General features: G+C 39.7%; 1 protein-coding gene across 1 annotated transcript in view; it reads left to right on the forward strand.

Annotated features, from left to right (window-relative positions):
• The window catches only part of kdm4ab (lysine (K)-specific demethylase 4A, genome duplicate b), a 42,654-nt gene continuing 15,178 nt past the window's right edge, over positions 1 to 27,476 (forward strand). Inside the window, exons 1-18 of the mRNA XM_036555795.1 lie at positions 1 to 112; positions 2,927 to 3,076; positions 4,788 to 4,963; positions 5,051 to 5,165; positions 6,059 to 6,252; positions 8,775 to 8,824; positions 8,911 to 9,014; positions 9,124 to 9,261; positions 10,909 to 11,129; positions 11,262 to 11,404; positions 13,483 to 13,901; positions 16,069 to 16,177; positions 16,259 to 16,485; positions 17,965 to 18,148; positions 19,538 to 19,614; positions 22,526 to 22,581; positions 24,443 to 24,551; positions 26,175 to 26,363. Of these exons, the coding sequence (XP_036411688.1) occupies positions 2,942 to 3,076; positions 4,788 to 4,963; positions 5,051 to 5,165; positions 6,059 to 6,252; positions 8,775 to 8,824; positions 8,911 to 9,014; positions 9,124 to 9,261; positions 10,909 to 11,129; positions 11,262 to 11,404; positions 13,483 to 13,901; positions 16,069 to 16,177; positions 16,259 to 16,485; positions 17,965 to 18,148; positions 19,538 to 19,614; positions 22,526 to 22,581; positions 24,443 to 24,551; positions 26,175 to 26,363 (2,646 nt within the window). The 5' untranslated portion in view covers positions 1 to 112; positions 2,927 to 2,941. The remainder of the gene's footprint in view (positions 113 to 2,926; positions 3,077 to 4,787; positions 4,964 to 5,050; positions 5,166 to 6,058; positions 6,253 to 8,774; positions 8,825 to 8,910; positions 9,015 to 9,123; positions 9,262 to 10,908; positions 11,130 to 11,261; positions 11,405 to 13,482; positions 13,902 to 16,068; positions 16,178 to 16,258; positions 16,486 to 17,964; positions 18,149 to 19,537; positions 19,615 to 22,525; positions 22,582 to 24,442; positions 24,552 to 26,174; positions 26,364 to 27,476) is intronic.

The raw sequence follows: 27,476 nt of genomic DNA on the forward strand, positions 1-27,476 counted from the left end.
GTGTTGAGTGCGCATGCGCGCTGATGGAGGTTCAGGGCTAATCGGTCTGTGTTGAATCGGAGCCTCTCCGCGACGCTGCGGCTCAAACTCCGCGGATTACTCGGAATTATCGGTGCGTACTTTCTGTTTTCTCTTTATAACGCTGGCCGACATCCGCGCCGCCCCTGAACCGCGTTGTTTGAGCCCGTTTGAGGGACGGGCTCCGCTAACGTTGGCTAAACGGCTGTCGGGCCGAGAGGCCAGTGAGCGTTAGCCTCGAGTTTAAGCCGAGCGCGCTCCGCTCTCAGCTTCGAGTTTCCGCTCCTTTTTCTGCTTCTAAATTAGTGCGGGTGTCGCTGTGAGTCGGAACTGACTTAATTCGGCTTCTTTTGTGTGATATTTTCCGAGTTCTCCGACGAGAAAGGCCGAGCTAGTTAGCCTAGCCGTGCTACTTTTAAAGAGACGCTGGTTTTAGCCAATCAGCACTGGAGGATCTGCATAAAGGGGCGGGCCGGCGGCAGTAGGCGGGGCTTGTGTTGTTTATACTGTACACGGAACGTTTTTTTTACCGTAATAGTTTGTTATTTTATGAGAGAATATAAATATAAGCACAGTGGTCGAGATGGTGGTTTCATGGGAGGAAACTATGAAAGAACTCAATTCCACCTTTTATTAGACCGTCGAGCTCAGAGCTCAGTTTTAAGAAGCATCTAAAAACGTGTCTCTTTAACTCAGCGTTTAATTAAAACTCTAAGTCTCGTGGTTTTTATCTTTTAATTTGATCTGTTTTCATTTTCTTCTGATTCTAAATAAATACTAATGATTTCTTGTATAACTATGTCTTATCATCTGTCTGCAAAGCACTTTGAGCTGCCACCGGCATGAAAAGTGCTATATAAATAAATATTATTATTATTATTATTATTATTATTGTTGTTATTATTATTATTATGTTGTTGTTGTTTATATGAATAATAAGCAGCGCATGAGCCTCTTTTACCATAAACGTCTACATATAGTTTATCATGTGAATCTGTGCCCCCAACTACATCACACTACTTTGATAGAAGTACATTACTGTACCGTGGTATGTTGTAATACTTACATTATGATTAATAATGTTGAAATGTGCTTAAAATGTCCAGATAATATACGTGTAACACGAAATAGCAGACATACTGAATTAGAGCGTTCCTCTTTCTGTCTTGTAGAAACTCCTGAATTTTTGTTATATAACTTTTGATTTAATCAGTCAAGGCATTAAAGGGCCACTCTGGCCAAAATTAAAATAAAAAATAAAATAAAAAAGAAACCATCACTCCATCTGTTGTAAACATGCCTACTCATCACTGGAGAATCTGCATAAAGGGGCGGGTCTGTGGCAGTAGGCGGGGCATATGTTGTTTATACTGTACACTGAACGTTATTTACAGTAATAGCTTGTTATTTAATGAGAGATTGTAAATAAAAGCGCAGTGGTGAATTTTTTTTTAATGGAAAGTATTTAAGCAGCCCCCTGAGCCTGTATTCCATAAACGTGAACATAAGTGTTCATGTTGTTTGTCATGTGAATCTGTGTGTCTAACTACAACGCAGTACTTTGATAAAAGTACATTACTGTAATGTATTATGTTGCTGTACTCATTATCTTGAATAATCTTGAAATGAACTAAAGTCTATTTATCCATATATACTGGAAAAGTGAAACTAGTTTGTATGGCAAATTAGAGTTTTTATTTGGTGAAATGCCTCGATATTTGTTATATAACTTTTGTTTAAACTAGACAAGGCATTAAAGAGCCACTCTAACCAACATAAGAAATGAAACCATCACTCCATCTGTTGAAAACATGCCTGCTCGCCTCCTACAGGAGTCTGAGGAGCAAGATTTACCAGTTTGGTTACTTATGGGCGGAAAATGTTTTGCCTTCTTTTAAGCTGGCTGATGCAGATGGAAGCCTGATAGCTAATATATATATATATATATATGCATATATTTCACATGAGTGTCTTCAATAAAGTGACAGGATATATTGCAGTTGAATGGAATTGTAATAGAAAACAGTTATAATTGATGCACTGACGCAATATATACATATATATATATTTAATAGTGCACAGTATATGCATAACCAACACTAATACAATATACCCTTTTGAGCCCCTTAAAAGAAATTTAAAAAAGAAAACATAATGTGAGTATATCGTGGATCTCGTCAGCACTGACACAATGCGTGTTTTTATTACATAGAGAGCATCTTTAGCCCCTTTTAAATGTATTTAGTGCAGCTCAGTATGTGAATCATCAAATAAAAAGCACATATAGTCAAAGTTTTTGATAATATCTTAGAAATTTTGCAATACTATTACTTGTTTTTGCCTGTTCCATCATTTCAGAAGTCAGAAAAAAATAAATATCATGACTTATCGTGTATCGTAAAAATGTGCTGAATTACTATGTTGTATTTTCACAATGTCATCTCTACATGTCTGTGCTTATCTGCCACAGTGGCTACGCTAGAAGTCAGGACGGAAACATTAAAAGGAAATGAAACCGTGAATTCGAGGCGGATCAGAATACTGCTCAAAATGACAAATAACATTTAAAAATTTTAATTTTAGGCTGGAGTGCCCCTTTAAGAACAGATTCTTATTTACAGTGGTGGCCTAGCAAGTGCCAAAACACACTTGTGGAAAGAGGAAACGGGAATTAACAAAAGTCTTGCGTAAAGTCTGACGTGCTAACAAAAACAAAACGCGTAGCAGCACAAGGCCAAAACAAGTGGAAAGAGGAAATATGACTTCACTGAACACCAAACCAGCAGAATGTGACTTAAGTGTGTTCGTTACTTCTATTTTAGACGGATAGTAATCGTGTTTGACTGGTATTTTGATTTCTTCAGTCAGTTTGTGGAATTATTATGTAAATAAATGTTGTTTTGTTAAGGACTGGTCGGGCAGGATGGCGTCCGACACGCAGAGTTCCGGCTCCAAGGGGATCATGACGTTCCGCCCCACCATGGAGGAGTTCAAGAACTTCAGCAGATACGTGGCCTATATAGAGTCTCAGGGTGCACACAAGGCTGGGCTGGCTAAGGTCAGTGGAGTTCATAATCAGAGTGACCGCTGGAGCTGTGAAAGCACAGGAGGCAATTCAGCTACACGGATTCTAGACCGTTAGAGTCTGTTTGACTGTTTGATCTGCGGCAGAAAACATACAGAAAGATTATACTTGAGTGTGTCAAATTTGTCAAAATTGTAAAAAAAAAAAAGGTAAAAGTGGAGATGTGGAGCCAAAAATATATTTGCTCAAGAATATACAGTCGTGTGTGAAAGTTTTAACACCCCTGGTCAAATTATATTTGGTTGACTGTCACAGGAAACACACTTGTTTAAAAGTATGGCATTTTTTTCTGCACGTTTTAATGCAAAATTAGAATTTTTTCTTAATTTTAACATTAAAATGTGTGTGTGTGTGTATATATATATATATATATATAGGCTTAATGTATAGAAAATGTAATATAAGAAGTAATGGTTGTTTTAGTTAATAAGGAATATTCACTCTATTTTTAACATACAATTTTTTTATTTAGTACTTTGATTGGAATTTATATGTTACATATTTTTATATAATGTTAATTGTATGATGTATTTTTTATTATATAAGTTTGAAGTGATTTTTTTATTAGTATTATTTTTATCATTGTAAGAACTGGACTGAAACAGGAGGATTATATATTCAGACAAGTGTCTACAACAAAATACCAGTATATATCGCAGTTAAATGGGATTATAACGTAATTGGAGTTATAATTGATGCCCTGACACAATATATACATGTTTTTTAAAATTAAAAATATGTGCATGGCCAACAGTAATACAGTGCACCCTTTTGAACCCCTGAAAAGAAATTTTAAAAAAGAAATAGGAGAGAAAAAATCTGTCTATATGTCTGTATAATTTGTTTACTGTTTTGTATATGTTAAATTCAGCAAATAGACAGTAACTGTGTATAAAAATGTGCAGTAGTGTTCTCTGTAGAGGATGTGTTCACTTAATCTCTTTTAGACAATCAACAAAACATGGAAATTTGACCAGACTTTTGCACACGACTGTAAAAGTGAATGTTTTATCAAATAACATCGGAATTGTCTTTGTTTGCTGATGTGTATTGCAGTATTTTCCACCCCTGGAGTTGATCATTATGAATTAAAGCATGTAGTCATTATAATTAAATTCTCAAGCTATTACACAGACCGATCAGCCATAACATTATGACCACCTCCTTGCAGCATTGCTGTGTCTGATCCACTCGTACCAGCACAACACACACTAACACACCACCACCACGTCAGTGTTACTGCAGTGCTGAGAATGATCCACCACCCAAATAGTACCTGCTCTGTGAGGGTCCATGGGGGTCCTGACCACTGAAGAACAGGGTAAAAGGGGGCTAACAAAGTATCAGAGAAACAGATGGACTACAGTCTGTAACTGTAGAACTGCAAAGTGCACCTATATAGTAAGTGGAGCTGATAAAATGGACAATGAGTGTAGAAACAAGGAGGTGGTCAGAATGTTGTGCCTGATCGTACAAGCAGTTCATTCAGTTACATAATAATGCTGTGTACTAATTAAAATAATGCTGCATTGTATTTAATGGACTGATTTGGTGAAATTTGAGATTTTGTTGCATATTGAACAGTCTTGTTATCAAATACAGGGCAGAGATTTAGACCCCTGGTTATTCTATTTTAAAAGCAGGTATCAAGTGTGTGTTTCGTGTTAATTTCTTCCATCCGCAGATCATCCCTCCGAAAGAGTGGAAGCCCAGGCGTTCGTACGATGACATCGATGACCTGTTGATCCCGGCGCCCATTCAGCAGGTTGTGACCGGCCAGTCAGGTCTGTTCACCCAGTACAACATCCAGAAAAAGGCCATGACTGTGAAGGAGTTCCGCAAAACAGCGAACAGTGATAAGTGAGTCTCCTTCTCGTCCAGAAGGCGTCACTCTGTGGTGGTAACCGTGTTACTGAGCCGTAAGCACATGTTCTCTCCCTGCTGTAGGTTCTGCAGCCCTCGATATGACGACTTTGAAGAGCTGGAAAGAAAATACTGGAAAAATGTGACCTTCAATCCTCCCATCTATGGGGCAGATGTGAACGGCACACTTTATGATCCTGTAGGTGACCTCTGAAAAGGGAATTCCACCAATTTTTTAAAATTTCCTACATAATTCAGTGTTTGAGATGTAAACAGAGTGAAGCAGAGTGGTTTGGCGTGAAGTGGTTCAGATGTCTTTACAGTGGTGGTGATAGGAACCAGGGGTCGCCATGACTACAACACAAATATAGACATTTTATTTACTATCCAGAACCACCAGTGAACCGACACGAGTCTTCTGAGCTTTATATGGAATGTTGATGATGGTAAAATGTGTTTTAATTAATAAATAATATATATATTTTTGTGACTATTTTGCCTCACAATGCCCTTCATGTATCCCTCCACCATGCATGGATTTAAAATACATTTTAGGCCAAAATCTCTGTGTAAAACTATCATTAAACAGTGTCTCAGTCATCAGGCAGTGAATTCATAACCATTTCATGTAGTAACTTTCAGTGAGGGAGCTTTTAGAGGTGGACGTCTGGTTCCTATCACCACCACTGTGACTCGGTAAGTTTCTCTAGAACAGAGCGTTTCACACCAAACCACTCTGAATGAGCTGGGACCATTTATTTATGCAAAAAAAATTTAAAAAGCAATGGATTTCCCCTTTAAAAGCCTTTTAAAGAGCTAAGAAGGATTTATGAATCATTCTTTACACAATGTAAAGGGCAGATGGTGTTTGGCTGCTGTTGGAACGAAACCTTGTATCTCCAAAATGATAAATTTTTTAACCCTATGATGGTAAAATAGTGATAAATCTGAAAAAATAAGTTTTCTTTGGCGATTATTTTGCCTCAAAACGTCCTGCGTGTGTCCCACCACCATAAACGATGTTTTAAAAATCCTCATATGTTTCATATAATAACTTTCTGTGATGTACCTTTTTTGCAATTCTTCCCTCAGGATGTCGACGAATGGAACGTAGGCCGCTTACACACCGTCCTGGACACGGTGGAGCACGACAGCGGCATCACTATAGAGGGAGTGAACACGCCCTACCTTTATTTCGGCATGTGGAAGACCACGTTCGCCTGGCACACGGAGGACATGGACCTCTACAGCATTAATTACCTTCACTTTGGAGAACCGAAGTCCTGGTAAATCTCATTTCAGCTGTCACATGTTGTTGTTGTTGCTGTGATGAAACCTTTTATCTTGGAAATGGTAACTGTTAAAGGGCCCATATTATAGAAAACCTAATTTCCTCCTGTTTTAAAGTAAAAGTTTGATGTAGTGTGTAGACACTCAGTACGTTTATGGGGCATTCGTGGGCTGGAGGTTAGGGAACCAGCCCTGTGACTGGAACGTCGCCAGTTCGATCTCCTGAGCAGACAGTATGTGACTGAAGCGCCTTGAGCAAGACACCTAACCCCCAACTGCTCCGCGGGTGCTGTGGATAGGGCTGCCCACCGCTCCGGGCAAGTGTGCTCACTGCCCCCTAGTGTGTGTGTTTACTAGTGAGTATGTGGTGTTTCACTGCACAGATGGGTTAAATGTGGAGGCGAATTTCCCCGTTGTGGGACTAATAAAGGGTAATTTAACTTACGTTTACATGCACTCAATAATCCGATCATAATCTGATTTCTGCAGTTATCTGATTATTCAAACGGTCATGTAAACAGCTCATTGCCTGATTGGAGTAAGGTCTAGAGATCCGATTAAGAAATCTGATACTCTTACTCTGATTTCTTTCGGATTTCTCAGTCTGAGCATGTGCGAAAACAGACGGCGGTACCGGAAATAAGCGAGCAGCGTCAGCGCGAGATGCAGCAAAACACTTCTGGAGTGACGCTGAAACCAAATACATGCTTGACGAAATGAAGGATTTAAATATTCTTCATCGTTTAGATCAGGGGTGTCAAACTCAACCACTAAAGGGGCCATATTAAAAAATCTCAACTTATCAGTGGGGCAGAGAACGCCTATGTTTTTCTTTCATTTAATTAATGTTGTGCTGTAACCTGAACTGGCTACAGTTTGTTCAAAATACACAAAGACTTCAGTAAGCAGGTGCAGTAGAGCTTGAAATATGTGAATACTTAAAATATTCCAAATTTAAATGTCCACAGGAGCTCCGTCTTTTAAACCTAACCATTTGCTTGAACTTGACAACTGGCAGCCTTTCTTTGCTGCAAGTTCATTAAGACTTAGGCTCAGTTTCTGAGCTGCTGAGCTGATGTTCGGTGTTGAACTGCAGCTGAAGTGCAGCTAGTGGGTTTGGTGATATGACCGGTGTAGAATTGTGTAAAACTGAAGTGTAACTGCTGCCCCATAGACTGTAGTTGGGGTAGAAGAGTCAGAGCGCACATTACGTTGCAGTGCATGCTGGGGACTGTAGTGCAGTGCATTGTGAAACAGGCTAATATTAATAGAAAATTAAAATGCTTTTGCGGGCCGGATAGGATTGTGTCGCGGGCCTGATCTGTCCCATGGGCCTTGTGTTTGACACGACTTCTAGATGATGTATCTTCATATTTTTGGGGCGCAATGTTTTTTAAAAAAGTTGCCGCATGAAGTTTGAGTTTTATTTTACGTTTACTTCACGTCTCTTCTTCTGTGAGTTTATTGGCTGGTTGTAAAGCAGAAATCCGATTACTGCCTGACTCATGTAGACCTGGAGTTTTCCAAGTACTTAAGTACATGTAAACGTGGTGAACAGAGTACTGACAATCTGTTTTTCTGCAGTTATCAGATGATGAGGTGCATGTAAACACACTCAGTGTTAGTCTTTCACTCCTCAGTCCATTCAGCCCATATATGGAAACGAAACTGCAAAAACAGCCCATTTTGAAGTCATTGTTTTTGTGTTCTTATGAAAGACGATTCATTTACATATATCCCCCTTTTTCAGCCTACAGCAGTTTAGCGCCGCCCATTTATGGTGAAGTTATAAGTGTTTCGGCCCAGCATAGGGCAGCCAATCAGAACAGAGCTCATTTAGTCTTAAAGGCGCAGTATCACAAAAACAGCCTGTAAGAGCTTTAAAGACAGGACAGGAAATTGATTGCAGCTGTGTAAGGTATGTTAAAGCATACGAACGTTATGAGTGGGTGTTGTATGGGGGGAGTAATAAAATTCAAGAAGTATGTAGGAGTTGGGCCCTTTGAGTATAAATTAATTTTGTTTAATTTAATTAAATTTTTAGTTTTTAATATATTAGATTTAATATATTAATATATTATTTTTTATAAATATATTTAGAGAGCAGGAAAATATTTTTTTAATTTTATTTTTTAATAGAAAAAATTTATTGGACCATTTTTCTCTTGTTTTTTTTTATAATTTAAAGAAACAATCAGCAGCAAAATTATTTTTTATTTTTTTATTTAAAAAATAATTGGACCATTTCTCTTGGTCCGTTCTTAATCACACAATGTAAAGAACAGCTGCTGTTGTCAAAACAAGATAAAAAGAAGTGTAAAAATATTGGAGTTGCACGGTTTTTGATATGGCAGCAATGACATCCTCAAATGAAGATGTTTTATTTTACAACATATTAAGGGCTTCGACTAGAGATTTATAAGAAGCTAATTATGCAGTTAATGAATCACTTAGAGAGCAGAACGCCAAAGTTACATAATGAAATGCACTGATAACTTATTCTTTAATGCTCTGTCAGGTATTGTGTGCCTCCAGAGCATGGGAAGAGGTTGGAGCGTCTTGCCAAAGGTAAACCCTTAGAAATATATAACCTCCCTCATACAGAGATTATTTTAAATTAGCCTCTTTTGACATTTTACCCATTTCTTATGCAGGATTCTTTCCTGGAAGTTCACAGAACTGTGAAGCTTTTCTGAGGCACAAGATGACTCTCATATCTCCGTCCATTCTGAAGAAGTACGGCATCCCATTCGAAAAGGTACCATATGCTTTGGTTTCATCTGTTTTCAGCACATTTGAACCTTGTTTGCACTTTTTGACACCACATGATCCACAGCATGTTGTGATGTTGCCCGTTTGTGTTTCAGATCACTCAGGAGGCCGGAGAGTTTATGATTACGTTTCCGTACGGCTACCATGCTGGCTTTAATCACGGCTTTAACTGTGCTGAATCTACCAACTTCGCCACACAGCGATGGATAGACTACGGAAAGCAAGCCGTTCTGGTGAGATCATTTAAACCTGGCTGTTTGGCCCAGTCCCATTTCACCCCTCACCCCTACCACTTAGCCCTACCCCTCTGTTTTCACGTTTAGAGGTAGGGTGTCCCGATTCTAGGGCAAAGTGTTGGGGCTACATGGCCGAGGCACACTCCAAGGCCGAATCCCATTTGTTATTTTTACCCCTTGCCCCTCGCAACTGAGTTACAAGCGGTAGTGGTTGAAATCTTAATGTGGGACCCTCAAATAAAAAGAGCATCACTTCATTAACAGCTACCAGCGCTGCTCTGTAGGCGACCCTGCCAGTCTGCAGTGACAGCAGAGGAGGGTAAAGTTCAGCTCCTCACTGCTGGGCTTTAGTTACATTTAGGGCATCATATGCCTTCAAAGAGGGGGGCAATTATTTATTATCACCCACCCCTAATTCTTCAGTGATATGAAGCTGAAGTCAGATATTCACCAGATTCTTGTTCAGATTTTCCGTTCCACCTTAAATGGAGTAGCGGTTACGTTCTGAAGCTTCAGGTATCAGTAATGCTGGATTATTTAAGGTGGAACGGGAAAGTTAGCTACCAGCTATCGAGACACTAGCATGCTAATAGTGATTTTTAAAGCTTGTTATGAAGAAAAGGACCATAATACACTGAAACGATATTAAACTAAGATAATACAGTGGTTATCATAATTTTTAACAGAGAAAATTCTCACATTCGTGTGTTTCTTTGGTCTCTTGTTCAGCCATCTTGCCGGTTTTTCTTTTTTTCTCATATCACTCTGTTTGGAGTATCTCTGACAAACCTCCGTTTGGAGGGTCATGTAGCTTTAACACTTCGCCCTACCGCTTTATCTCAACAAGAATCGGTGCACTCTACCCCTAGACGTGAACACGGAAACAGGAGGGCTAAGGGCCCATGAATAGCCCATGTTTGTCTTCAAATAATCAAAGTTATTGAGCATTTTCATAACTTTCACTCATACATATAACTTCTCCCAACAATGGCACAATGGTTTTGGTGCATTAGCATCCCAAGTTTCAGTGAATCTGTATTTTATTGTTTTTTTTTTACACCTGTATTTTCAGCATTTATTTAAGCAATCAACTGATAGGAGCCAGTAGCCTCCCTTGAAATGGCGTAGTTGCATTAAGCCTCTAAAGACATGCTATTATAGTAATGTTAATTACCTTATGAATTGTAAAATAGAGGAGTTCAGTGGTTATAAAATAGTGGAGTTGAGTACACTTGGATATACCAAGTGGGTAGGCTACTAAGTACTATTTTTACATTTTAAAAGGCATTAAAAAACAAATTTCCCTCACTTTTTTTGATGTAGTGTGCAAATATCATATTACACAGTTTCAAGACATGCTGTTCACTTTTCAGTCCTTACAGTCCATCAAAGGAAATCACTTTACAAAAACAGCCTGATTTAAATTCACTATTTCTGTGATGTCACAAGAACTCATTTACATGCATTATATGCTGTTGTTCAGTTGGATCAGTGTTTATTGTTTGGCTTTTTTACAAAACTGATTAGGCAATCATCAAAATAGCTGATCACTGATATAATCAATAGGCCTAATTCAAAGACAAAACTCTTTTAAAAACTCTAAAGCTCTTCCACTGTGTTTGTTGTCTTAACGTGTGGTTGCAGTGCTCGTGTCGGAAAGACATGGTGAAGATCTCCATGGACGTGTTTGTGAGGAAGTACCAGCCTGAGCGCTACGAGCTGTGGCTGGCAGGAAAGGACAATGCGCCCATTGACCACTCCAAGCCCACTCCCGAGGCGGCCGAGTTCATGGGTGGAAAGGGAGGAGACTTCGGCCGGCAGGAGCCGAGCACAGAGATCCACAGTAACGAAGGACAGAAGAAAAGGTTGAAAATGAATTCTCTTCGAGTTTAAAAGTTCATTGAAACTGCAGTATGTTCCCATATTTGTATGCTTGTTTTAGTCACTCTGTATTTATTACCCAGGTTAAAACTTTGAATTATGTTGTTTTGGATCAGTGTGGCCAAACAGAGGATCGGTACGAAGAGGCATCGCGTGTGCTTAGAAGTTCCAGAGGACGTCCTTCCTCCAGATGAAGAGGCCAACTATGGCAAGAAGGGTCGGCTGTCGCCCAGAGCAGAGCGCTGCAGAGAAGACTCAGGCAAGTTGATGTGGCTTAAACTGGCATCACTGTCCATCACTTGGATGAGGCCATGATTTAAACACTGGTCCAGATGTCAGAGCAGGAACACTGATCTGAGATCAGGTCTTGTCTGTTCACATGGTTGTCTTAAAGGCATAGTTTGATCCCAGATCAACATTCTTACTCTGAGAAGCTTGATAAATATGGGCCAAGGTTGACAAGAATCTATTTGGGATGCACAGTGGTAATGGAATCGTATCGGTATCAGCACGTCATTGCTTATCAGCATGACAGATCTTTAGATTTGACTGATACTTCAAACTCATATTTAATTTTATTGAACGGTGGAATAGCAGAATGTTGGTGTACATGAAGAATATGGCCATCGTGCCATAATTCTGCTATTAACTTGGCCGAAATGGTAACTGAAGCAAAAAACGATTGCCTCAATGTGGGTTAATAGGCCAAAACAATTTTCTTGAAAAAATGCAGTTCAGTTTTGTGGAGGTTACGTAGCTTCAGTATGTGTATGTGTCGTGTTTTTCTTGGCAGCACACTTGCAGCTTATTTGCTGCCCATCTTTCTGCTTCCAACAGCAGCCAGTAATGGTCCACTGGGCTTAAGATATCCGTATATCCAAATTTGTTATAAAAAAAAAAAAGCCATCTATTAATCACTTCCACTGACCAGTCTGAACTATGTATATAATTGTAAGTACACTGTAGATCAAGGGTGTCAAACTCAGCTACTAAAAGGGTCGTATTAAAAATCTCAACAGATCCGTGGACCAGAGAACGTCTCTTTAATTTCATTTTTAATTAACGGTTTGCTATAAACTGAATTGACTATTGTTTATTCAAAATACACAAAAACTTCAACAGTAAACTATAGGCACTTGTAGTCGATCTTGAAATATTACAAATAGTTGGTTAGTTTGGTGATATAACTGGTGTGGAACTGTGTAGAACTGTGTGGGACTGAGGTGTGACCGCTGTCCCATAGATTGCTGTTGGGGTAGGAGAGTCAAACACACAATACGTTGCAGTGCATGCTGGGGAATGTAGTGCGGTACATTGTGAAAGGGGCTAATATTTATAGAAAATTTAAATATTTTTGCGGGCTGGATAGGCTTGTGTTGCGGGTTTGACATATGGGCTATAGATTTAGCTTACATAGGGTGGGTATATATGTATTTTGTGACTCACATTGGCGATATAATGTACTTATTTATTTATTTTTTATTTATTTATTTATTTTTTTAATTTTTACCCCAAATTTCTCCCCAATTTAGTCGTAGCCAATTCCACCCCGCTAGTTAGGACTCCCCCAATCACACGATGCCATCAACGCTAGGAGGGTGAAGGCTAACACAGGCTTCCTCCGAGACCTGTGAAGCCACCGCTTCTTTTCAAACTGCCGCTCACGCTACGTCACTGGACAGCTGAACGCGCTCGGAGGAAAGCGCCAACCGCCAGATCTGTTACGTCAGCTAACAGACGCCTGCGCTGACTAGCATCGCGCTGAGTGATGGGGGGAGAAGGGCAGCCATCCCACCCACCCAGAGAGAGCGAGGCCAATTGTGCTCTCTCGGACTCCCGGCTACGGACGGCTGTAGCATCACCAGGGATTGAACTCGCGATCTCCTGATAATAGGGCCAACACTTAGACGGTTGCGCCACTCGGGAGTGGATAATGTACTTATTTATATTATTTGCTTACTATTTGTATCTTGTGTTGTTCTTTAAGGCTGCACAATATATTGTTAATCATTATCATGATATTGGCTTTTGCAGTACTGAAGGCTGGCAGTGGCCCAGTATACTGGCCTGCATAACAGTATCTTGAAGGACAATCTTTAATGATGTCATACTAAAGATTAATCATTCTACATTATTGATTCTTCAGTGCATTTTAATGTATTCCAAGGCATGTCGCTGTTGCAGATGTAGTATTTTCTTTATATCATGCACCACTGTTGTCCTGTTGCTCGAGCACTCATTTCAACTAGACAAATCTTGGTATATCCAAGTGTACTCAACCAATATTCGTTCAGATTGTGATTCAGATGCATCTAAATGCATTTCTTTCCATTTCAGACTCTACCGAGCAGCCGTCTGTGAAGATGCCAGACAGCAGCAGGTGCCCCGTGCTCGGAGAGCGTGCCCAAAGCACAAGCTGCGTTAAAGCCGACAACACCTCTGTAACCTCAGCCCTCTCCTCAGTCTGTCTGCAGCCTCTCAGGAAAAACCACCTCTCCATAGCATCGGTGCCGACAGCCCCGCACTGCCTGTCCGCCCTGCCTTGGACCTCCTCCAAACCAGGTGTAGCCAGCTTGCTCTTCCACAGGACTTTAAGTCCATCAGATGCTTTGCAGGTCCACAGTTATGCAGCAAGGACGACCGTCTGTAAGCCTCAAGCTCCGAGCACAGAGGACGGCTCGAAATTTGACCTGGAGCTGGACACCAAACCAGACCTGAAGCCCAGTGTAGAGACACCAGCACTGGACACGGTGGAGGTTAGCAGCCCTTATGTAGCTTAAAGTGATAAAAATGAAATTTGCACAGTTTTTCTCTTCTCCTAATTGTAGTTCATCAGATAAGGCATGTTTGGTGTCTGACATTTGCCTCTTTAGTGTTACATTGGAGCTGCAGGCCATGTCAAGCTCCAGTCCTCACGGGCCAAAACACTGCGAACTTCAGCACACTGCCTCATTAAACACACCTGATCCAGCTCAGCTAATTAGCAAGGCCTTCATGAACTGAATTCAGAGTGTTAGATGAGGGTAAACGCTGATCTCTGCAGCACTTTGGCGCAGAAGGTCACCAGTTTGACATGCCTGAGCTACAAGGCCGATGTAGCTAACAAGTGATGGAAGCTTACGGCCATGAGAGACAAACAAACTACCTAAATGCCTAAATGAGCTGTGCTTGCCTCAAACCACGTGGGGTTATTAAGTAATCCATAACAGGACAGAAGTATTGCATGAATTCGATATGTGAGAAGTTCATGTTTAAGTAATGATTTACAAAACATGAAAGTGACATGAAAGGACGCCTAGATGAAAGCAAGTTTCCAGCCTTGCCTTTCACGTTTCAGACTGATGCAGTCTTCCTGGGTTCCACACAAAAGCAGTTAGTCTAAATGAAACAAACATATAAAATCAGCCTCTATCATAAACAAAAACAGAAATGAGCAAAATACTCAAAATAGTCAAATACTCAACAAAAGAAACAATAACCAGTAATAACCTGCACTGAAAACTTAAAATGTGCTGTAGGTATTGAAGCGAATGGCTTTGTGTTTAATTTTTGTGCACAAATGCTGAGAACTTACCTTTTAGGGGAATTCTGCCAGTTTTTAATTTTTTTGCATAATTCAGTGTTTGAGATGTAAACAGAGTCATTCAGAGTGGTTTGGTGTGAAGTGGATGATTACAGAGACTCTGACAGACTCTTACAGTGGTGGTGATAGGAACCAGGGGTCACCATGCCTAAAATTATTTATGGGGTCCTGATTTTTGTCCAGACTTTTGTCCAAAATTCAGGCTTCAATGCAATTTGAGGCAGCTTCATCAAGATTTATGCATTCAGATAGCATCATGTTTACTGCAGGGGTTTAAGCTTCTATTGCAAATTCTATTGAAATGAAATGAAACTTTAGACACCAAACATGTCTCGGTTAAAATATGTAACTTAAATCTTTTTGTTGAACGGTTACTTTAAGACTAAAAATGTTTGCTTCTGTCGCCTCCAGTATGTTTACCTAAATATTTAAATTTTATCATCACACTTTGACATGAAACTTAAAAAAAACAGTGAGTGTTTACATGCACTTAATAATCTGATAACTGCAGAAGTCAGATTTGGTCAGTAATCTGATCAACATGTTTACATGTACTTGAGCAGTCAGATAATGGGGAAACTCCAGGTCTACATGAGTCAGACAGTAATCAGATTTCTGCTTTGCAACCAGCCAATAAACTCACAAAAGAAGATGCGACGTAAACGTGACGTCAAACTCGAACTTCATGCTGCACCTTATGAACATACATCATCTAGAAGATGAACAATATTTAAATCCTTCATTTCATCAAGCATATGTTTGGTTTCAAAGAGGCTGGATTTTAGCTCAGTTATCAGATTTCTCAGTGCATGTAAACTCTTACTCTGATTTCTTTCGGATTTCTCAGTCTGTGCATGAGTGAAAACAGACGGTGGAACCGGAAATAAGCGAGCAGCGTCGCTCCAAAAGTGTTTCGCTGCGTCTCGCGGTGACGCTGCTAGCTTATTTCCGGTTCCACCGTCTGTTTTCACTCATGCACAGACTGAGAAATCCGAAAGAAATCAGAGTAAGAGTTTACAGCACTGAGAAATCTGATTACTGCGCTAAAATCCAGCCTCTTTATCAGATTTCTTAATCTAATTTATTCATCTTACTCTGATCTAAGAAATCAGAGTGTGCTGTTTACACGACCACTTGAATAATCAGATAACTGCAGAAATCTGATTATGATTAGACTATTGAGTGCATGCAAAAGCACTCACTGATTTTACTTAGCAGTGTACAAATCCAGACAAATTAACTTGCATAACCTTTTTGGTTGAGTTGTCCTGTTATGGTCTAACTGTGACAAAGTGTAGGTTGTTTTTTGCTGATTTATTACATTTTTTTATTTTTTTTAGCTGGAAAGCGAAGCCAAGAACGAAAACAAGAGCATGAAGAGGAAGCTGCAGCCTATCAGCAAGGTTCCCCCTTTGTCTCCGCTGCTCAAAGACAGTTCCAGTGATGAAGGTGAGCTTTCACCTCCGTGAACTTCTGTACTGTTGTGCTGGTGAGCGTCTTCTTTCCTCAGTAACCCTTGTGATTATGTAGAGCTGCAGGAGCATCCTGAGCATCCTGAACTGACCGAGCTGACCGAGCTGACTGAGCTGACTGAAGTGGAGGTGGACTCCCAGGAGACGGACCCCTGGGCCCGACTGCTGGCCCCTCTCTGGCAAGACAGATTGCGTAGCTTCAAGGTTGAGAGGGATTACAATCGCCGCGTGGGTCTTCGGCCCCCGTACTGTGCAGTGTGCAGCCTCTTCCATGCATATGAACAGGTATAACAGTATTAATTCACTTCTGTCCCCCCTCAGACAATGAATTCTGAAGTTCAGAATAGAAAAGAAACAGTGGTACCACTTTATTTGGGGTGGAGTGGTCCTTTGTAGATGATTAACAGATTATCAGTAACACATCAACAATTTGATTGATTTTGATTTTGGTTGGTTTGAGCCAAAGAATAATTAAATAACATGAGGACGGGCTCCCGAGTGGCGCAACCGTCTAAGCGTTGGCCCTATCATCAGGAGATCGCGAGTTCGATCCCTGGTGATGCTACAGCCGTCCGTACGTAACAGATCTGGCGGTTGGCGCTTTCCTCCGAGCGCGTTCGGCTGTCCAGTGACGTTGCGTGAGCGGCAGCTCGAAAAGAAGCGGTGGAGCTTCACAGGTCTCGGAGGAAGCCTGTGTTAGACTTCACCCTCCTAGCGTTGATAGCATCGTGTGATTGGGGGAGTCCTAACTAGCGGGCGGAATTGGAGACGACTAAATTGGGGAGAAAAATCGGGTAGAAACAATAAATAAATAAACAAATAAAATAACATGAGGACTATTTTCCAATTAATTGATCTCATTGTTTTGCTGTTTGTTTGTATACTTACATCTCCCTTTGTCACTGCTGTCATGTCTTTTATCTTTCACATTTTGATTTTAATGACATTTGTTTATACAAAGATGGTTCTTCACTGGTTCTTTAGTAAAGAAAATGGTTCTATATAGAACCATGGGCACTCAAAGAGCCCTTTGTCTGATTAAGGGGTTCTTTGCATCATAAAGTTTCTTCAGAATGTGCTGTAGATGGTTCTATATAGAACCTTTTTGAGAAGTGATCTATATAGCACCCAAGCAGGTTCTTCTATTCTTACAATGTCAAGCTTGGAACAATAAAAGAGCCCTTTTGGGTCCTATGTAGAACCCTTTTCAAAAGGTTCTATATAGAACCACCTACAGCACATTCTCCATCAGTCTGAAGAATCATTTCATGATGCAAAGAACCGTTTAATCCTGGATATAGTACTTTAAGTTTCCCATGAAAGGGTTCTCCAGATTGATAGAGAGTGTGTTGTATATGGTTCTATATAGAAACTTTTTAAAAAGGGTTCTATATAGCACCAAAATGGGTTCTTTTACTGTTACGTTGTCAAACTTGTAAGAATAGAAGATCCCTTGTTGATGCTTAATAGAACCACTTTCTTTGCTAAAGAACCTTTGAAGAACCATCTTTAAGTGTGTAGACATGAAGTATGTCAGCCATGTACTGTAGTAAAGATATATCGCCCCATGCTTTATGTAGTGCACTGTGATCTGTTCTAATAACAATGTGCGTCATATAAACGATTTTTTCTGTTTTTGTTGTGTTAAAGATGAATTAAAATGATCAGTTATTTATTTTTTATAAATTATTGATTGTCAAATACTTATTGCAGCTTCTCCCAAACGAGTTTTATGGTGATGACCGTCTCTGTTTGTCTTTGCAGAGTGAGCTGAACAGTTTGACCCAGGGCAGTACTACCACTGAGCAAAAACTCAAGACAAAGCCATTAATACCAGAGATGTGCTTCACCGGCAGCTCAGAAGGACAGCTGTCCACTCCTCACCTGGAGCCGGATGGCACCAGCCAGCTGGTCAGCTGCTCCATGTGCAGCGTGCGCGTTCACACCAGTGAGTGCCGGAGCTACTTCACCTATCTAAAGGAGAATTCCACCCATTTTCTTTTCAGCATAATTCAGTGTTTGAGATGTAAACAGAGGGATTCAGAGAGGTTTGGTGTGAAATGGTTCAGATGTCTTTACAGTGGTGGTGATAGGAACCAGGGGTCGCCATGACTACAACACAGATATAGACATTTTATTTACTATACAAAATCATCAGTGAACCTACACGAGTCTTCTGAGTTTATATGGATGTTAATGATGCTAAAATACTGGAAAACTTCAATAATATCTGTCTGCAGAGCCGAGTTTCACGCCAGCAGTTTCGCTCCAACAGGTTCAAGCCAGTGGCATTCAACACATGCGCCAACACTTGTTTTGTTTTTTCTTTGCCAGTTTTAGGCTTATCAACATTTCAGTCGTTTTATGTGGGTTTCCAAAAAATTCATGATAAATTTGCGTTGGGCTAACGTTGTATTTTAAGCTTTAGGCTGAAACAAACTTTGGTTTGAATGCATATAGAGATTCACAGAGTAAATATTACACAAACTACAGCTTATGTGGCCTGAGTAAACTAAAGGGTTATGTAGACATACAGCTTAATTAACTCACCCTTAATACTGAGCTTTATGTGTACGCTTACATTACATGTGTAGGAATGCAGCTTTACCTTAAGCAGCTTAAACTGCACATAATACTAAGCTTTAGGCTAAAACAAGCTTTAGTTTAGAACGAATCCCTGCTAAAAAAAAAAAACCCATAGAAATCATTAAATGTTTCTTTTGGTTTCTGATGGTTTAGTAACATGTTTATGGTTTAACTGGTTACCAGGGGGTTGATTCGTATACTGGCAGCGGTCTCCCTTCCTGAATGGTAATATACATGGCAACACATACAAGCAGCACAAACAGTTGTTGTTTACATCAGAGACTTTATAGATGAGGAGACCAGCCACTGGTTGCAAATTGAATGAACTTTCCTATAACGACTTTGTTTACGTGGCACAATCGCGCCGTCCTACCGCCCATGCGCTCCACTGGCCTCAGACCGCTGGAGTGAAATTGCAGGTGTAAGTCTGCGGCTCTGCATTCAGACCCTTCTCGAAAATTTTAAGAAATAAGCTTCCTTTGAGGACTATTTGGTCCGACTACGCCCTGCATGTCCCTCTTCACCATGAATAGTTTTTGGGCCAACTATCGTAAAACAGTGTCTCAGACATCAGGCAGAGAATTCATAACAATTCCATGTAATAACTTTCTCTGAGGGAGCTTTTAGAGGCATTAAACTCTTCAGACATCTGGTTCCTATCACCACCACTCTGAACAGTGCTAGGAAATTAAATCATGCTTACATGTGTGTTTTTTTTTAAATGAACTAAGAGCTTATTCTCTTTTCTCAGGTTGCTATGGGGTGCCTCGAGATACGAATTTAGAAGGCTGGAGGTGTGCCCGCTGTGAGGCTAACGCTTTTACTCAGGTGAGAACTTGACATAATTATGTTATTGTGAGGTTTGATTTCAGCAAAAATGCAAGTAATTACTCTGTATTTACGTTTACATTGTCAGAAGAGTTTCCTGTGTAGAAGTAAAGGCAGTAACTGTCTTTATTTTAGAGAAAGTGTGCAGGAAATGAGCTAAAATAGGAAACACTTTCATGCCTGTGTTATTACTGAGCATGTTTTTTCCGTCGTTCTGGCTTTAAGGCTGACAGGGTGGGTCAGCTGGTAATGCCAGCCTGGCAGCGGAGCTACGGTGCTAGAAACCGAGTAAACAGTCGGAGAAACGAAAGTCCTTGGCAGCAGAAGGTTGTGCTAAATGTAAACACTGTTACTAGGAAGAAGCTTGTTACACCAGACAGCATGTTGGCTCAAAATGTGTCGTTCATATTGGGTTGTACAGTATTATATTTAAAGGTAATAATTCATCTACAATAATTTGAATTATAATCAATATGTAGCACTTTATGTACTACAAAGCTATAAAGTGTATTTGCATACTTGCATTTTCTCTGTGCGCAGATTTGCATAGGCAGATTCTAAAAGAACTGCAATACTCAACACATTGGGAATTTAGGACATTGGAGAACTTTTGCTAAATATTTTCTGTTTATTCCATCCAGTTTTGAAATGCTAATTGGCCAGATGCCAATTTATTCATTGATTCATACATTAATTCATTCATTCATTCAGCATTTGTTTAACCTGGATAGACACTGTTAAATTAAGTTTTAAGAACCCAAACAAAAATTAAATAACAAAATAAAATACAGAACATAAATCATAAAACAAGGTTAACTTTAAGGACTTCACTGAGGGGAAGGTAATAACAGCAAATATAATGTTGTGAGATAATAAAACGTACATAACCATGCAACATGTTTGTTCTGTATCACTTTTACTGGCCTGTTTTGAATAAATCAGCAAATTGAGTATTTCAACATAAAGTCAGTTATATATTTAAATATGTTTTGCTTAGTTTAGTAGCTTAATTAACATGTTTCAGTAAAATCCGAGTACGTATTTCACAGTTCAGTCACAGCAGCTCACTGCAGTTTCTGGAAACTGGCTGCAGAAAACATTAAGCAAAAGGTGCTCACACTTTACATAACCTTTAAGGTCTGTCTGTCTATCTGTCTGTCTCTGTCTGTCTGTCTGTCTGTCTGTCTATCTGTCTGTCTGTCTGTCTGTCTATCTATCTGTCTCTGTCTGTCTATCTGTCTGTCTCTGTCTGTCTGTCTCTCTGTCTATATTGTCTGTCTGTCTTTCTATCTATGTCTGTCTTTCTATGTATGTCTGTCCATATTGTCTGTCTGTCTGTCTTTCTATCTGTCTGTCTGTCTATCTATCTATCTATCTCTGTCTATGTGTCTGTCCATATTGTCTGTCTGTCTATCTATCTGCCTATCTCTGTCTGTCCATCTATCTGTCTGTCTTGTCTGTCTGTCTCTCTGTCTGTGTGTCTGTCTGTCTGTCTGTAATAATAATACTAATAATAGTAATAATAATAATGGTTGTTTAGTTATTATAATAATGATGTTTATTATTAAGCACCTTTCATACATTATAAATGCAGCTCAAAGTGCTTCACAGTACAAAGTAAAAACAACAGAGGAAGAAAAGATCAAGAATAAAAACAAAATACAATAAACCAGCAATAAATAGCAGAAAATGGATATATTAATAAATACGTCTGCCTATCTCTGTCTGTCTGTCTATCTGACAATCTGTCTATGTCTGTCTATCTGTTTACCTATCTGTCCGTCTGTCTGTCTTTCTGTCTGTCTGTCTATTTATTCGTTCATTCATTCGTTCAGGCTAGCGATTGCAGGGTGGTCTAAGGAGCCACCACCTTCAGAGTCCTTCAGAGATTTTTCTGACCATTAGAGGGCGACATCATACCACACCACGTTACATACACACCCGTCAACAGTTAGTTTAAATAAATGAGCAATAAATTTACGTTTAATTACAGCAAATCTATCGCACAATAAAAGTAATCTAAATATTTAGTGTTATATATGTGTGTGTTCAGCTGATTTCTATTTATTTGCTGAATTTAACATCCCTCTTAAAAATGATGGTTCTTCAAGGGTTCTTTAGTAAAGAAAATGGTTCTATAAAGAACCATGAACACTCAAAGAACACTTTGCATTGTGAAAGCGTTCTTCAGATTGATGGAGAGTGTGCTGTAGATGGTTCTATGTAGAACCTTTTTGAAAAGGGGTCTATATAGCACCAAAAAATGGTTCTTCTTTTGTTTCGATGTCAAGCCTGTAACAATAACAGAACCATTTTGGGTGCTATACAGAACCGTTTCTAAAAAGGTTACATATATATAGAAACATATAAAACACACTCTCCATTAATCTGAACAGCGCTTTTATGATACAAAGAACCCTTTTATCATGCAAAGGGTTCTTTGAATGTTCATTATGGTATCGAAACATTTTCTTTACTAAAGAACCCTTGAAGAACCATCTTTTCTAAGTGTGATGTTTGATCTAAGTGATTTCAGTGTGCTGAAGTGTGTTCTCTGTAGAGGTTGTGTTAACGTATACAATACAATACAATCATTTGACCAGGGGTGCCCAGACATTAGCATACAATTGTGTAGTAAATATTTATGACCTTAACTTAAATAATACACCTTCATTTAAAAAAAATCAGTGTGTTTTTAGTGACGTGTATAAAATTAAACCTGATTAATCATTAATACGTTTAGTTATTGCAGCTCTACCAAAAATGCTCATGTGAATTAAACACACTTCTTCGAGAAGGTAGCGGTTACCAGACCTCTGACAGGCAAGGCGCTGCCTGGTGTCCACTTCCTGTAGTTCTGAGGGTTTTTCTGCTCTGTGTAATGTGTGCTTTGTGACCTTTTCCGCTGCAGGACTGCTGTTTATGTTCTTTAAGAGGAGGAGCCCTGCAGAGAACCAGCAATGATAAGTGAGTATCACATGCACATGCACACTCAGTGGAGCAGGCCGGGTGAATGCAGCCCTGACGGCTTCTGTTATCTGTTTTTCTGTGAAATGGCTTGTCGTGACGTGTTGCCTGGTTGTTTAGGGTTGGTACGATAGCCATTTACTAAAAAACAACAAACGCAATACTGAAGGAGAACGTCAGGATTTCTCACTGGCTTTAATAAAAACCTCTCTGTGATTTTTAAATGAATATCAGCCGGTTGTACCGCGTGCCATTCGTTCACTGTGATCCTCAGTAACAGGCTTGGCTGCATTTCCCATTAGACTGCAGGGTGGAGAAGCTGTTCAGTGCAGTACTGAACATGATCTTGCGCAGAATCGAGCTCTTAGTGTTGCGTCACTCTCTGGTGTGATGGTGGTTGCAAATATCGCAACAGCACGTTTCATATTGTTGAGAAACATGCAGCTTTATCACACCACTGAGACGTGCAGATCAGCTCAGCTGCTTTGATAACAGCTTGGAGAAATATGGGAAGTAATAGAAGCGTATTTAATGTTGTTATTCGCTGCCTGTAAAAAATATTTTATTTAGGTTTTTGTGAATAAGGCAAAAGAACAGTATGACCCCCCCAAAAAAAAGAAAAAAAGAAATAAAAAAGCCAGCCAAAGTTCAGAAACTGTACATATACAGCAGCCCATGCCAAAAAAGCAAAATCAGACAAAAAAATAAGTTAAATTGTTTTTTTGGCGGTTTGGAGGAGAAAACATGGAAGTTGAATTACCAAGTGGGATGTCACAGTTCAGTCAGGGTCCCGTACATTTTATGCTTCTCGATTGAACCTGTTGATGCATCATAATTTCTCCAAGTGTGTAGAAGAAACCATTTCAGAAAGCCATATTTTAAACGAGGGAGGAAATTCAGATTTCCATTCCCTAAGAATAATCCTTTTTGCCAGAACTATGCCAAACAATAAATAAAAATCTTACTTAATTTCTCCTTGGAATAATGTAATCTGTGGATAATCTTGAATTAATTGTGGTCTGGCATTGATGGCACAAAGGTGTATCCTCCCACACCTTGTCAGGTAGACCAACACCAAGATCCATCTCCCAGGCGGATTTAAAGGGAGCAGATTTAACCAGGTGTTTAGAATCTGGAGGTTTCATAAAATAAATGCTCCTGAGGGCTGAGCCTGAAAATTGAGTACATTATATGTAACGAAATCTCCAGGTTGAAGATGAAATATAAACACTGCTGGCCCACAGATCTGCTGAGATTTTTAAAGATGGCCCTTTTAGTGGTCGAGTTTGACACCCCCTGTAGAGGATGTGTTAACATATTTTTACTTAGAAAACCAACACAAACATGGAATTTGACCAGCACAACAGCTAACAGACTGTTTATATAAACAAAAGCGTATATAAATGTGTGAAAAATGTAATTATACTAATAAAATCTGTTACTTCTAATAATTTTAATACATAAACTTTTTTTCTCTTCTCTTATAAAATTGACATTTTGAAAATTAAAGGTTTTGTTCCAGCAGTGCCAGTGTATGTATTCATACCCATATTATTTACATCTAGAAATATGTTTATATATATATGTATGTATTTTTTTTTTATATTTAACTGATGCTGCTGCATACCTTATATAGGCCAGTTTATTTTCAATGATGAACAAGCTGGGGTGTTATTTTGGCCACAGATGTTTACTGTGATGTTTATTGTGATATTGTTTTCCTTTAATTAAACCATATAAATGAGGTTAGTCTTTAAAATGTGGTGGAAAAGGTAGTTGTCCCCAAACCTTTGATGAGCAGCACATACAGTGAATGAAAGTAAAATTGTTTGTTTGTTTGTTTGTTTGTTTGTTTGTGTAGGTGGGTGCATGTGTTATGTGCAGTCGCGGTGTTGGAGGCGAGGTTTGTGAACATTGCTGACCGCAGGCCTGTGGATCTCAGTGGGATTCCTTTGCAGAGGTTCAAACTGGTGAGCACCTTTACAGCTGGATGTGTAGTTAACAGAACAGTAATCAGTAGTTTTACATTCTGTTAACTCATTTGAAGGAACTCATGAACTCAATATTAAGGCAACCAGTCTACTTTTAAGGTTAAAACACAATCATTTCTACAGTGTTTAACTTTCTCTTAATATAAATGTTCCAATTAAAGTTTTTTAAAGTCAAGAACCATTTAGGAATAATATTTTTAAGCGTGTGTCTATATAGAGTTATACAGCAAACCACTAAGCCTGGTTGAAAACGATGGCCTCTTTTTCACTGTCGGGCCAAATGGTTCTCAGGGCTATACTGGGCCGTTCCGCACTGGTCCGGACTCGTGAGACGGTTACGGTTTCTTTTTCCACCAAATCAGAACCAGGAAAACTACACAAATGAGTGTCTTAAGAGCTAACAGGCTAAGAGCTATATACACGCCACCCACCACAAAACCCGTTTGATTCTGTCTGTCACTCCAAAACCAGTCTCTCTCGGCGCGCTCTCAGATTCTGCATCCTCTGAACGGGTTTTATTTGAGCATCAGTTACTGAAACAGCCTGTACTGCTGTGGGTTTCACCTGGAAAGCATCGCCGGGCAGGGTACAACTCAAATCACCACAGAACAGTTCTGTATTTTATCTTTGTCTCTTTAACAGCGGTCATTTGAATCTAGCAGGCTACAGCTTAAAGCTCTACCGAACAGGTCTGATTTCGGCTTTCTCTCACTCCAACATCGGTCAGTCGACTTTGCTCTCGCTGTTATAAGGTTTTATCATCTGTACGTGTGGTAATAGAGCAGTTAGTCAACTCGAACCTGCAGCGTGGTGTTTGAATCTCTTTAGCTAAGCTAGGTCAGCTAGGAGAGAGGAGCCAGCTAGCTTTAACTTAGCTAGGACGCTACAGCTCCAGACACCAGAGAAGAGGTTTAATTGCTGCTTTCTGTTCCTCTAACATCAGACACTTGACTTCGCTTGATTAGATATGAGTCATTATTGTCTAAATTTGTGTCAGTAAAGCTGTTGGTCAGAATCAGACCTTTTCTGTGGCAAGCAGAGCTGGCAGTTTTGTTAGGCACGCCGTTTAACCATTAGAAATTGGTGTTAGATTGAAACTTTGACGTTTATGACGGTGGATTTAAAATCATGCGCGGCTTTTATTTATTCACTGTCCGTGTGAGCGAACTGAACTTATTATTTTTGGGTTTGAAATAGCGGAGCAGGATGTAGTGGCACAATATGGACATAGACATAGAGCCAGTCAGCGAATAGTCATTACATCATCCCACTGTTTAGCTAACCATGCCGGAAAAACTTGGCTGAGCCCGTTTTTAAAGCGCTCCGTGTCGAACTGTGTCCATGTGGAAATGCCAGTGGAGCGGTTACCCTCTATGGTCAGAACCGTTCGGCCCTGCAGTGGAAAAGAGGCCAATGATGATGAACAATTTTGATGCATATCATTTTTTGGAGACCAAAAAAAAACGCACTCCTGTGCACTCAACCGATTTGATCTACCAGAATGCAGTGCAGGTCTTCACGCAATCAGCATGCATTTATCTGCAGACGGAAATGTGCTGAGACGACATGAAGCCACGTCACTTCTCTCCTCTATCTCTGCAGAAATGTCAGTACTGCAGGAAAGGGATGAAGAAAGCCACGGGGTGCTGCGTGCAGTGCTCCTACGGCCGCTGCTCCTCGTCCTTCCACGCCACGTGTGCTCAGGCCGCTGGAGTGCACATGCACCCGGACGACTGGCCGTTCGTCGTCTTCTTCACCTGCTGGAAGCATAAAGGCGGCACACATGTGGAGGTACGGAAAATGCAGAGTTCTTATAGAGTGTCATAACATTTTTAACCATTAACAACTGACAGTCACATCAGCCAGTAAGGCACTGCACAGCTAATCGTTGTAAAGCACATACTATCTGAGCAGCGCCAGTCATTGAGGAATTGGCCCTAAAATTGTAATAATGAGTCATTATTTTTAAACAAATTTATTAAGAGACACACATTAATGTCATTTTTTTTTATTATTATTATTATTAAGTCTGTTTCAAATCCATACGATCCTTTTTTTAATTATGAGTACCAAATACATTATTGTTTGTCTCTTAGTTGACTGCTGTTCATGTTTACGGCTGTATATAGAAAAACAGCCCAAAAAAATCCCACGTATTATAGCCTATGATTCATTGTCGTCTCCACTGCCACTCTCACCTCTTGCTTTGTGGACCAGAGCAAGCTGGCTAAACAAGCTAATTCAATTAGCTGCCAAGGAGATTGTGACGGAGAAGCTAAGAATTCCCCTAGACTTCTGATTTCCAGTCAAAACAGCCTCTGAGTACCAGTTATTCAGGGCATATTTCTCAGAAGATTAGATATAAAATAATCCACTTGCATAATGAAGGGGAAAGTGAGTTTAGAAAATGATTAAAAGCTACAGAGAAAATGTGGCTCCTAACAACCACCTGGAAGACCTGGTAGACACCAAAACTGCCCCCATCAGATAAACAGCACTTAAAGCTTTCATCTTTGAGAGAGAGGAGAAAATCAAGCTGTTGGACCAATAGAAATGCTTTAAAATCACTTTGAACAAAATCTCTTTACATTGACTTACATTGAAAGCTGAGTGTTTTTGCCTTCTCCTGTAAAGTTAATATTTTGGAGATACTTGTTTTTAATTGGACAGCAACGATATGTTTTCTGTTTTTTCTTCTGACAATGAAAAGTATAACTTGTACTTAATGACAGTTTTGACTGGAAATTATCTAAATGAAGGATCTGACTTTTGCACCGAAACCCCCTGCACTTCCTGTAGTGTATTACAACCAATCAGAACAGAAAAATAGTAATACATTTTTATTTAAATGCGCTGTACATAGTGTAGAGACAGGCTGTGTGTGTTTTGGGGATTTGGAGACCT

Source organism: Colossoma macropomum, unplaced genomic scaffold (genome assembly GCF_904425465.1).
Source record: "Colossoma macropomum unplaced genomic scaffold, Colossoma_macropomum, whole genome shotgun sequence".
Taxonomy (NCBI): domain Eukaryota; kingdom Metazoa; phylum Chordata; class Actinopteri; order Characiformes; family Serrasalmidae; genus Colossoma; species Colossoma macropomum.